The sequence below is a fragment of the Dicentrarchus labrax genome, unplaced genomic scaffold, assembly GCF_905237075.1.
Source record: "Dicentrarchus labrax unplaced genomic scaffold, dlabrax2021, whole genome shotgun sequence".
NCBI lineage: Eukaryota > Metazoa > Chordata > Actinopteri > Moronidae > Dicentrarchus > Dicentrarchus labrax.
The window spans coordinates 4,357,735-4,371,014 of NW_026136705.1; the positions used below are offsets into that span (position 1 = coordinate 4,357,735).

The following is a 13,280-nucleotide window of genomic DNA, read 5'->3' on the forward strand; positions in this document are numbered from 1 at the left end:
TATGGAATAATTATGAACCTTAAAGATCCCCTCTAGACATAATGAAGACATATACAAATAGTCCATTCTGAGTGTAACAAGTAGCAAGGTATTTTCACTTGTGTCTTTTCCTCATGTGGACACATAGGGGATACAATCATACACAACAAAACTAAAGGTTAAACATCCCAGGATTAAAGGCCCCTTTCAGTAACATGGCTAGCACTCAGCCAGTCATGCCAAAAACACTTAACTCTTAACACTTAAATGATGTCATCTCTATTGTCACACAAGTGTGAGCTAACAGTAACTTTGAATACTCTGTTTGACAAGTAAGATCAAAACCAGTTTGGATCAGTTTACACGTAGGCCAACCAGTTCCTGAGTGTGTTCAGTAGAATTGTATGAACAGTGAGATTACCAATGTCATTTGTTATTCTGAGTAGAGCTTTTTTTGTACTGTAGTGCTTTCTAAAGCCAGACAGCGATGTCAGGGACAGACTTTCAATGGGATGAATATTGTCGTCTTGAGGAAGCGTAATAGTCTTTTTTAGTGAATATTGCAAGCTTAATTTAATTTTGTTTAACCATGTCGTGGAGGTCTATATCACACCAGTTGTTCCATTAGGCATGTTGCGGTGTCCACATGGCGGCTGTCAGCATCTCAAAACTGCAGAATTGAAGCCCAAAAAGATAAGATTAGAGCAGAACTGTAGATCTGTTGTCCATCTTCATCAGCCGTTGCCCGTTGGCTACCGTGGTGGAGGTTGACTCAGCCGTCCAATTCGGGGTGATTGAGGCACTGATTAAAAGGCAAAATAAGATAAATTCCGAACTAGGCCTTCAGATGCAACAGCCAGCTTTACCACGTCATCAGCATGCTCTACCTACCCTTTCTAAAAAATAAAAAAAAACCTGACAGGAAACGCATGGATTTACTGGCGGTACGGGTTTGTGGAATTCAAGAAAGAGTGATTAGCATCAGCATCTTAGATAACTGGTAAGGGTGTTTTGAGTTTTAGCCATTTTTCCGAGATTGTGCAGATTATGTAGTTGGGCCCGCACAAAATTCATGTTGTAAAACTGTCTGTAGTGCCAACCTCTGTGTCTGGCAAATGGAGCTGAAACGAAAGTAACTTGAGGCTGCCTGGGGCTTGCTACAGACGTGAGTCAATATCCATAACGCCCTATATTAAAATGCCCAACTGTACAGCAGAAATAAACACGTTTACAGCCTGGTACAAAAAACTGTTTTGTTGTCTGTAGCTAAATTCCCCCATTTGTGACAATTGTACCGGGTGGTGGTGGATTAAAAGCCACCTGTTTAAATTATATTAGGGGTTAAAGTTAGGAGTCAGGACTTCCAGGATGACACAGTGACTAAGCAATAACACAGTATGGGCTTTCGTTTTCTATCTCAGCCATTCTGCCTTTCACTTATTGCTTCATTCTGAATGTCAAGGGTTGTCACGTTCACAATGATGCAGTGAGGGAGCTCCTACAGAGGCTTAGCATCTAAAATGCCAGGAGAAAACAAAAGCACCACAGTTTGCACAGCTACACTCTATCAGAATCTATCATGAACAATTGGCTACACCATTTGTATTTCCTAAGTGTGTTTTGGAAAAGGGGCTCAGTTATATTTGGACTTCCCTGGCATATGACTGACTTGTTCACAGTTTCTAATAAGTAACGACAAATGTGTCTATTTGTCTGATGTCAAATTATTAAATTGTTAAGGATCAGTGTGAAGCATTTAGTGCCATCTAGCAGTGAACAGCTGATTCTAAGGTAACGAAAACAGAATATTTCATATTTTCAGGTGATTATTCACGAATGAAATATACCTATGAACATTATATTCCATTTCTGCCAGTAGACCCTCCTAAATGTTACACACTGTACCTTTTTAAATATTGACACTGAATTAGACAAGTGTGTATACTGTGACTGAACAGCTGTTAATTTTTCCAGCCCTCATAAAGACTGTTTGATAAAGTCTTACCTCTCAACATTCTTTTAGATGGCCAGAGATACAACTCAAATGGGTGCTGACGTTGCTGTGGTTTCTCTGGACGTGTAAGTGATATGGAAACTGTATACTTTATCCCAGCTATTGAAGGTAACCTTATTAATGACACAGTAATACTTAAAAGAAGCGATATTTCTATACTTAGTTTTCAGAAACATCCATATTCTTACTATATGTACATAAGATCAATGATGGAATGAGTTTAAAGAGTTAAACTCCACATTTTGACTGTGCTCACTGTAGTGCTCAGTACATATTGTGCAGCCATTTACACAAGGTTGATACCTAACAACCCACACCGTTAGTGCCAGTGCTAGTCCAACATGGTTCAGGAAACATGAAGGGCATTAACTTGTATCGCTTCATGTATCTTAAGATGTGGCAACAGCTTTGTGGCTTCCTTGATAATCTTGATAATATCAAGATCTGTCTCCTCTGACAAGGACAGTGAACACTTAAACACTGCACTGGCTCGTAGCAGAGTGAGGGTGTAGAGGTCAGAGTAGAATCGCCACTATCCCCGAGGAGCTAACTGCGTTGTAGGAAGTAGCCGTGAACATATAATCATCAGTCCAACAATTAGAGATGCATAAGTGAGACAAGATGCTGTGGTTAAACACATCCTTAAAGTGCTCATCCTTGTGTCTGAGTAATCTGCTTATGAAGGTTGAATTGCTGTATTGAGAAGAATTCACATAAGAAGGAAGAAAATGTCAAATTCAAGTTTTGTACTGGCACAAAATGTTTTTAGGAAATATCGTTTCCATAGTTTTAACAATAGTGCGTTGTGTTTGTATTTGACATCATTTGGGGCGCAGTCATTTCTTTGTTGTGTATCCCTTAGTCTATCTTAATACAATACTCACACAGCCATGTCTACTTTAATTGTTCTTCCTGTCCATACTGGCTGCAAAGAGATCCCTTCGTAAAGCAATGTCAGTGTAACTGCTGGGGGACAAAATCTACAGTCCTCGCGTTACACAAATTAATTCTAATGTTAACCTAAAGCTAATATTAGGCTTCAGCAGTCTGAGTTAGATGAATCAAGTTACAGTCTCTTTAGTACTAAATTCTGGCTTTGTGCAACTATCCTTCCTCGGCAGGTGCAAGCACAAAGAGGGGAGTTTTCTGAAAAGGCTTTAACTATGGAAGATAACCACTTCATTTGTCTCACTGAACTCCCCCCCCCATCCCATCCCATCTTTTGTTGGAGTTACTCAACACTTTTTTTTGACAGAAATCATAATGTGTTGCTCAATCAGCTTATATCGTTTACGTGACACTTGTAAATAACCTCTGAAAGCGTGACAGACGCTATTCAAACGGAGCAATTCATGAAACGAGACTATAAAAACCAGACAGGCAGGGTTGTCTACATTGTTCTGTCGTTCATGCGTGCATCAGGGTCGGAGCACAAGGTGATCATGCATCGTCCATCCTAAAATAGTGTTTTCCTCCCCCTACTGGTGTGTTGGGTATCGAGTCCCTAACCTTCCACCACTGAAATAAGTAGTGTGACAGAAAAGGGACAGACAGATAAGCAGGAAATCACTTTTATTGCACATTGACATTAATTTAACAAATGACACAAACAATGACAATACAGCAACTTTTGGAATTAAAATGTCTACTTTAAATGATATAAATATTTAAAATATATTACTACAACTCCCATTTCTGCTATAACAGAACTTTAGTTTTTATGGTTAAGGCAGTGAGGCTTTGGTTTTCTAACTTTTTGTCCTTCATTCTTCGAGCTCGACAAGTTTCTTCAATTCAGACTTCAGTAGGTCTTCATCCCCTTCCTCCTCCTCCTCCTCTACCTCCACCTCTATTCCATCCATTGTTTTCTGCAGCTCTTCCTTGATGCGGTTCAGCTCCAGCAGCCCGTCCTGCAGGTCCTTACACACTTCTCGGATCTTACCGGCGAACTCCGTCTTCGCTCCCTTTTTGAGCTCCATGGAATCCTTGGCCAGGAAGAAGACATCAAGAGCCAGGAAGAGACCGGACATGACTCCGGTGGTGACGCTCATCACCTGGGCAGCTTTGGCAGCCCCTCCTGCAACGCTAAGGACTTGAACGGTACCAATCAGGCTCTCTGTGTTGATCAGTAAAGCCTTGCCGGCCCGGCCGCCCTCCTTCACCACATGTTTGACGTTCTGGTTGAGGTGTTTCTTTGAGATGCTCTCAGCATACTTCTCAAAGTTCCAGTCTGCGAGCGTCTCCATCCCATCCTGTCAGAAAAATTAGGAAGATTTTTTTCCCCTTTAAAACTGCAGATAGGAAGTTTAGTATGGTAAAAGAAACATTTAATGTTGAAAATGTTTTTTTTTTTTTTAAGTTTTTATTATTCCATAGTATTTGCTGGCATGAAACCCTGCCTATTCATTGTTGACACAAGACTTGAAAACGACTGGAAAAGTCGTTTTCAAGTCTTGTGTCATGTTTAGACAAGGAGAAGTTATTATCTATGCACACAGGCAAATATGGTTGCTCACTCTCAAAGCTGACACACTGCCCGTAATACCTGTCCTATCTTCTCACCTGCAAAAACTCCAGACACTCCTTGATGTCCTTCACCTCCTCCTGGTAATCTTGGATCATCTTCTCCACCTTCTTGCGGTCCGTCTTTGAATGCACCGTGTCTGTGATGTTGGCCGAAGCGGACGCCACCCCGCCTGCCGTAGCTACGCCAATGCCTACAGCCGTGACGATGAGCGACGTCCCCATTGTGAAGGGCGCCAGAATGAGGCCGGTGATGGTGGTGATCGACCCCGCCACGCTGGCCACACCACCACCAACGCTGGCCGTGACCGTTTTCTTGTGGAAAATGTCAGCCGAGTCGGCCAAAGAGAGCAGCTCCAGGATGCGCTGCTGGAGCGAGGCGCCGCGCTGGTTGAAGAAGCGGACAAAAAGACGGGCAGCCATGAAGACACGATCCGCTGCTTCTTCCACCACTCTGAGACAAGGAAACAAGGACAATATGTTAACTGTTTGTTATGCAACTTTCAGTTCGAAAGAAGCATGTAGATATAGTGAATATAGTGTGATATCAAACTAGATTGTCGGGGTGTTGACCTCTGTGCTACTCTAAAGCAGATTGATAGCTTCAGCAAAAGCGACACTTACTCTTCAGCTTCATCATTCTGGTTTGCCTCATTCCACTCATCCCAGCCTAACACAAAGAAAGCAAACCATTACAACAACTACAACAAAACCAGATCACCAATAAATCACCAACACATAATATTGTAAATATTAAGCATACCCTCCACTGTTTTCCACCACGCTAGAAGGCCATCCTCATCCTGAAAGTGAAACATTTTAAACTCATTGGAGTAATTCTGTATATAGAGGGTAAATTACATGACACAAAACAAACACAAGTGAGGGAAAAAAAAACAAGCTTACATCTAGAGGGTCCAGGACTGTTCCTTCACTGGGCACTGGAACTTCAGCCATCTCTAGTGTCTGAACTTCCACGGTTTCCTTTAACAGAACAATACACTCTTCACAATCTTTGACACGTTTTAGATTACACATGCTTGTAAAATCCCATTGCCACACACTTAACACATATTTCTATTGGCATTAATAGCCACCATTTAATTGTTTTGTCTTTCATTTCAGTGGCTGCCTACATTTTGTAATATTGAAGATATCAACATCCACGAGTGCCAAACAAAACGTTGTTCCAGTGGAAAGGAATGACTCCACATTAGAGTTTAATGACAGGTTAGTACAACGCCTCCAGCAACAAGAAGTTTGCTGGCCTCAAGCCAAAAACCATCAAAGGGATAGAATAGGTAGGCTGTTAACATGTTATTTAAACTCAGAGCTGTCCTTTGATAAAGGGATGAACTTGCCAACAGGATTCCAAGAGAGACGTGAGAAAAGGCTCAATAGCTATCATCTGAAAAAACAGGTTGCTTTACTGAGGCGGGGGTTAAGACAGGACAAAATCTATTCCATCAAAAGGGAGTTGCATGGGCAAATATACACACCCTTTATAAAAATAATAACCATGCCTGGCTTATTGAAGCCGCCGAGTTGACCTATGTATGCTTTTATTTACATGGTTTCATGATACCTCTGAAAAATGGTTTGCATGCGAGTACGTGGCTTGACAAGCACCAACTCTAATTTGCAGTGTGGGGAAAACAGCTACTGCAGTCATCCACCTTTGGTTTTATTTTCTAAACTGCACTTCAATGGATCCATTTATTACTGCACTGAAACTGGACATTGTATCCAGTATGCTTTTGTTGGTTTTATTTTAGTTTAAAGTCTTTTATACCTTATTTAAAGCACTAAGTTGTGTGTTTGACAGGTACTTTACACATAAACCTGGCTTGCCTACTCACCTGAGCAGTGTCAGAGGATGCTGTTCCAGAGTCCTATGGAGCAAAAAGTATTAAGTATATTGAAAAAACCCCAAAACCTCCAATAAAGACACTATGATGGAGAAAATACATAACCATATGCACTATATCATTTTAAATGAAAATATACTCCTTCATTTAGCAATATATTGACTGTATTATGGTTAGTGGTACCTTTGTCCCGGACCCAAACAATGCATTAGGCAGAATCCTCCTTATCCTGAAAGTCTAGAGAAGAAATAAAAGAACACAAATATTACTCTCACACCTTCACAGCCCCCTCAGTAAAAGAGCAGTAACCACATGAGTAACAGTTCAACAAGGGTTTAACCTTGACACATGTATCAGTGCACTTATACTTCCTGTGTTCAGTGGGGTTCATTTGAATGCAGCCCGACCTAGAGCACTGTTTTACATACCCTGGTTCTTTTCTTTGGAGTCTCTGCTGGCTGGCTCTTCACTTCGCAGCTGTTGTTGACATCAGTATACCAAATAGACTGTGGAGAAGTTGAGGGATTAGTTCTTGCTACAGTTTGACTTTGGGGTTTAAAACCATGTGGTGGTTTAAAAACATTCCTCTCACTAAGCTTCAGGCAAGATTTGCTGTGTAGTTTTTCATGATTATTGAGCCATAAGATTTATTAAATGTTTTATTTACTGTTGTTCCTAATGAGTTTAAGGTCACCACAACGGACCTTGTTATTATACACGTATGTTATCACATTTCAGTGAAGAGGATGAGATTAGATAAGTAAGCTTGTCTTTTTCTAGAACGGTTGCGTTGTCTGGGTCACGTCCGACACAGACTAACAACTTCCAATAAAAATGAACAATCATCGTTTAAGTTTGCACACGGTGCACGCCTCCCATGACAGACACCTGGCATTTTCCCCAGGTAGACTGCATGTTTTCATAGTTACATCCGAGTATGATCGCCGTCTTTGTGCAGTAGTAAAATAGAAAGCACAATGGCTAAAGTGTCAGCTTTTGTTATCAGCCATCTTAAAAAACTGTTTGTGTTAGAGATCATGTTTGGTTTATTACAGTTAAGCCCCATAATACAACAACACTTTAACCTGGATCAAGCTTGGAAAAACAGTAGATAAAATGTCTTACATGTCTCTCTATGGTGCTGTCATCCAAACTTTCAGAGCTGGTGGAGTGCTCTCTTTGAATTGTTTTGTTTTCCTGATAAGAAATGAGAAATGGGGTGGAAGGAAAACCATCACGTTTTAAGTACTGTAAACTGGACACTTAAGTTATGAACACTAAGATGAGGATAGTCAAAAGCTTAATTTTAAGAATCTTTATCAACGTGGTCTATGATTATTGCATAATTACCTCTGAAATAATTTCAACTTATTAAGACCTGGAGCAAAAATCCCCATTTCCTTCCAAAAAAATCCCAATAACCGGTACCTGTGTCTTTAATGAGGAAGCAGGAACTACAGAGTCTGTCTGACATTCCTCGTTTGGCATCTGTAGGTGACAGAGGGCAAAATATATGAATGATTAGAAGATCATTAAAGTCCAACATAGACTCGAGGATATTGGTGACTGTAACTGTAACTGAGCAATACTGTGTGATTACAAAATTAACTAAAATAAAAATGTCTAGTTGTAGTCTTAAAGTTATGTTTGTCAACACAAGCATGAGGAGTTGCATGTTTATTGAGCCAGCAGTGTTTTGAGTCAGACATGTTTGTCTTGTACAAATCCTGAGCTTCTTCAGTCTTGCCCTTGACAAATAGCCCCCATTAATAAAACCAACACTGAAAATACTTAACATTTTTAAACAATGTAAACTAACTTAAATTGACACAGTTAAGGGGTTAATCTCGTGCACGGTACCTGTGTGTAAGACTTAAAGGGGTTTACTTTCTGCATCATCCCTTTGAACATCCCGGGGTTCTAAAACAAACAAAAATTACACAAATACATACAGAAAAAAAAAAAGAGGCAATGAAGCAAATACAAGTATATTCATCAAATTCTGTTGCCTATCATTCAGTAGTTGCAAAAAATAAACTCAGTATATGGTATGGTTACATTCAGGGATGGACAAAAACGTAAGTAAGTAAAGAGTAAACTCGAACTCGAAGGTTAGGATCATTCTGAAGATTCAAATTATTTTCTTTGTCACCATCTGGTGGTCGTAGCAAGAATAACACTGGCAGATGGCAATGCTTTAAAATAGCTTCATGCAGTTTAAATGAGCTGCATTGGGAGTATTTACTAAGTTAAAGCTGCAGTAGGTAACTTTAATAAAAATAACTTTGTCATATTTGCTAACTTTCACTGTATCCTGCGAGTAGTACATGAGACAGATAATGTGTGAGAAAATCAGCTTCCTCTGACCCCTCCCAGTGCTCCTAATGGCATTTGCATGAAACCCACCGGACCTGAACGAAAACAACCAATCAGAGCAGATAAAGATAGTTGTTTGTTTGAGTCTCATTCCCAGGTTGTCAAACACCGACGCTGGGAATGAGACTCAACAATCAACTATCTTCAAGCCTACGACCCAAAGTGTATTTCCATCTTTCTTTGCTCTGATTGGTTGTTTTCGTTCAGGTCCGGTGGGTTTCACGCAAATGCCAGTAGGAGCAATAGGAGGAGGTATAGGAACCTGATTTTCTCACACATTATCTGTCTCATGTACTACTGTCAGGATACAGTGAAAGTTAAAGCAAATATGACAAAAAGTTATTTTTATTAAAGTTACCTACTGCAGCTTTAACTTAGTAAATACTCCCAATGCAGCTCATTTAAACTGCATGAATCCATTTTAAAGGCTAGGGGTTGCCTTACTCCATATTAGCTAGCTGACATGCATACGATGTTGACATATTACTTTAATTTTGTTTGCCCAGCACCAACATAATCAGTAAAAAAACAAAAAAAAAAAAAAAAAAAACAGACCTACCTGCTTCTCTGGCACGTTGTTATTATCTGCTAAGCTCCCGTTGCTGGAGGACAGCTCACTGTTTAGAGGCCTGGGGTCCTGGAAAGACCAGATGCAAGGCAGAAAAAAACAATTACACAGCCGATAAGATTTTTTGATCTCCCGAACATCCATTTAGTGTCGTTATCGGTATTGCGACCGGGTACCTTTGGCTGTGAGGATTTGAATGGGTTGACTTTCTGCATCATGCCTGCCATCATCCCTGGATTCTAAGTATTGAAACACACATTGGTTGGACGAGTGAAGTCTGATCAGAACAAGCTGTACATTTATTTAAAAAAAAGTAATTTGGCTCCATGGACTACGCACAGTAGAGCGGACCATGTTTACCTGTTTGCCTTGAAGTTCTTTTCCTGCCTCTGGTGGATCTGCAGAATCATTTTCAGGATCGCTCTTTGGCACCTAAAGCAGGGTAGTCAGGGGGGATCTGTATCTTTAATTATATTTTTCTCACTACTTCACCTCTTAAAATTATTTGCTATATATTTTCTATGATACCTGTGTTGAAGGCTTGAACGGGTTGACTTTCTGCAGCACTCCTTTGAACACACCCGGGTTCTGAAACAAAATCCAAAAGGTAAAACTTTATTTATAAAGCACCTTTCAAAACCAGAGTTACAAGGTGCTGTACGATGCAAACATTATGTAATGTGTGTTAGTTAAGAGTCTAGTGGCCATATTTGTGGAGTGGAGCCGAGAGCACAGTGGCTAAGGGTGGTGAACAGTGAAATACAATAATAAAGACGAGAGGAAACATTATTTTTATAACGTATAATACACCTTGGATTTTGGCAATGTTTCTTATTTTGGAGAAACAGGATTGGACCACTTCCTTTACGTGCCTCTCATGTTGGTCAAACATTCTGAGGTTTTCTTGACATTTAAAGCTAAAGGAACAGCACACTGCTGTTCTCTCCAACTGTTCCCCATTTCAGAAATGTTGATGTAAATATAAAAAGGTAGTTTTAAAATAAAAGATTAATAACCTTAAGAAACCTGATTAAGTGCCTGTGTGTACCGTGGTTTATATTTCAAAGTTAATATATTGTTTTATATTCTGTCTGAGTACATGAAGATGACTCCGGACAAGGGAAATCCTCTTAAAACACCTTTTCACCCACCTGATTAGAGTCTGAAACCCTCCCCTGTTCCAGGGACTCTGAAGATGGAGCTTTTGAGACCTGCGTGAGAAAAACAAGCTGAGTGGCACCTTATTGTCTGACACAGATCCTTCGTTACCATCGTTACCATTACCATTGTAACGTGCTGACAATGCTGCGGTTACCTGGGAGTTAGACTTGAATGGGTTGACCTTCTGCATGACCCCTTTCAGCACACCGGGGTTCTGAAACACAAGATTCAACAATTCAAGCCCTCTAGCCCAGCTTATTCACCTTGTAGCTGTATTCGATTAATTAATAAGGCACTAAATCACCTAATATGACTAAGAAAACCATCCATACTGCGGGGTTCTACAACACAAACAGGTTCAAATGGTGCTGGTTCATACTTTGGTACAGGTTTGTACACTCTGTGCTTTTACAATAGAGCTGTAATAATGCGTCTTGGCTTTTTGCCACTTTTACATCACTTCCACTCGAGATTATTTTCTGTTGACTGCAACGTTGGAATGACTCATGATGGAGCTCGGGTTAATCTTTTTGCTGTGACTACTGATGTTATTCAGTTCTCAGATCGTAAATTAAACTGCTATTAGATCTCCTATTGTCTCACATTTGTCAGAATAAAGGAAGAAAGTGACAAAAATGACATAACTAAACACACAATCTTGACTCTTACATGAGTCAGGTCAGAGTTTAGAGGAGTTGCCTGCTGTAAATGTTGTCTAGAACCACTAATATACGACAAAAAATATCAGAAATCTGTCTGTTCTGTTTGAGTTCTTCTCACCTGTGTGGAGTCTTTTCCCTGTTCCAGAGATTCTGAGGAAGGGGCTTTGCTGACTGTGGAGGGGGCCTGGATACAGAACCAAAGTTTAATCTCATCATTTCACATTAAGTTTAACTCATAACGCTTACTGTTTAATGTGGACATGTTTTACCTGCGAGGTAGACTTGAATGGGTTGACCTTCTGCATAACTCCCATCATCCCACTCTTCTGATGTTTATACAAAACAAACAGATTAATTATGACAGACATACATCAAATTTCCATATAGATTCGGTAAAAACAAATACCTCTAACATGGTGTGCACAGATACACAAACCACAGCAAACCGAAGACGCTGGGTCAGGTTGAGGGTGCATGTGAAACACTGTTGTTTTCCTACAATAAGTAATTACATTGAAAATGTGGTCGGGCAACTCTGTGTGAACATTCACCTGCGAGGCCGCCGTCACTCCTGCGTCCTGTTGGCTCAGACTGTGCGTGATCGGGTTGTCTAGCTCCTGGCGATGAATGACAGCTTCAGTTAACAGAGCAGGTACATGTAAACAAACAAACAAACAATGCAACCAACCTCCATCACTCTCTCTCTTACTCTACATACCTCCTTGCTGGGTCTTGGTGGGACCACTGGAGTTGGGGCTGTGGAGCCTTTATCTCTTCTGAACATGTTCATGCTGAAATACATGGTGTTGTGGTGAGGCAAGAACATATGGCTCTAATTAACCAAACTGACAGTCACATAGGCCATGCTGCTTTTTATTCTAAAGCTGCCAAGGTCGTTGCTGCAGTCTTTTCTCAGGTTAGACCCACACACTAAATTCCATTACATTTTTTGACAACTTAAGGTTGTTCTGTACAACTTGTCAACTTGCAAAAGTTGTTCAGTATGAGTTCAGTGTTTTTGTAAAAACACCTTTTAACTGGAAAAGTCGGTTCATATCATATGCACCATACCGCCCATCTTGAGAAATATTTCCACTTTATTCAAGTCTCATCACCGGCTAGCGCCCACTCGTGGTGAAAAAGACTGAGTGAAATGCGTGCAAGCGTATTATCAAAGTTACGGTGTAGTGTAACGTGTGATGTTTTGTTGAAGAGGTTAATGCCGAATTGAAAAGTGTGTCCAACTGGAGTGGAAATGAGTCTTGAAGTCGCTCTCCGCAAAGCGTAACTTAGCAAACAGGCAACAAACCTTTAAATTGGCCGAATTTTGAACACAGTTTGGTCTGTGTCACAAAAGACCGTCGCATTCAGTTCACAAACAGTAGCGTACATTGTGTTTGCCACTACAGAGGAATGTGTGGCAACACAAAACGCCAGCAACAACACAATGAAACGAGCACGGTGCCTACCTCAGTGTTGACAGAAAAAAACAAAATGATAATAAAAAAAAACGCTGGGTTGCAAAGCAACAACAGAGAAGTCAACTTGATTTAAAAGTTAGACAACAAGTTCTTTACTTCCCCTTCATCACGCGGAGACGTCAGACTGGTTTAGCAGAGAGTGAGGCGGACCTCCCCGGCGTTGGGTTACTGAGTGCCGGTGCCGGGGACTCCTGCCTGCTCTCGTATCAGGGGAAGTTTCAGTATAAAGGGCGAACAATGGACGGGTTCACAGTGACAGTGGGGTAGTTTTCAACACACCCTCAGAGCTGTGCATACTTTGGGAAAAGAGCATCTCATGTCCTCCTTTAGATCACCTGTGTTACCTGTCCTGCAGGGGCGTGGCCTCTTTCCTCTGGGACTTGTTTTGTTCCATGGATCTTGTAAAGGTGCAGTGCCAATAAAGCTGCTGTAGGGCTCCTGTTGACCTCTGCACCCTTATTCTTTATTTCTATTTATTTAAATTTGTTTCACACTTTAGTACCTAATTTATTCCTTTAAGAATTGTATATTAAAAGGTTTGATACTGTCCTCCTCAGTATGGAGGCAAATACATAAATCAAACATATACAGCGTGTGTATTACTTTGAAATTATTACAGAATACTTGACACTTTTATTAGTGGAATGG

General features: G+C 40.5%; 1 protein-coding gene across 2 annotated transcripts; it reads right to left on the bottom strand.

Annotated features, from left to right (window-relative positions):
- Positions 1-3,548: 3,548 nt before the first annotated feature.
- Positions 3,549-12,928, bottom strand: apold1b (apolipoprotein L domain containing 1b). Of its 2 annotated transcripts, XM_051402435.1 has the most exons (22): positions 12,621-12,928; positions 11,870-11,942; positions 11,703-11,768; positions 11,421-11,477; positions 11,270-11,335; positions 10,644-10,703; positions 10,480-10,539; positions 9,857-9,916; positions 9,689-9,760; positions 9,505-9,567; positions 9,320-9,397; positions 8,245-8,304; positions 7,813-7,872; positions 7,510-7,581; positions 6,813-6,890; positions 6,568-6,621; positions 6,376-6,408; positions 5,423-5,500; positions 5,280-5,319; positions 5,141-5,186; positions 4,556-4,970; positions 3,549-4,245 (listed from the first exon to the last, which is right to left on the bottom strand). In XM_051402435.1, the coding sequence occupies exons 2-22, from the start codon at positions 11,939-11,941 to the stop codon at positions 3,757-3,759; spliced, it is 2,079 nt and encodes a 692-aa protein (XP_051258395.1). In that variant the 5' UTR covers position 11,942; positions 12,621-12,928; the 3' UTR covers positions 3,549-3,756. The 2 variants fall into 2 exon arrangements, with proteins under 2 accessions (XP_051258395.1, XP_051258396.1); XM_051402436.1 differs by lacking the exon at positions 12,621-12,928 and having other exon boundaries at positions 11,703-11,785; positions 11,870-11,933.
- Positions 12,929-13,280: the final 352 nt, after the last annotated feature.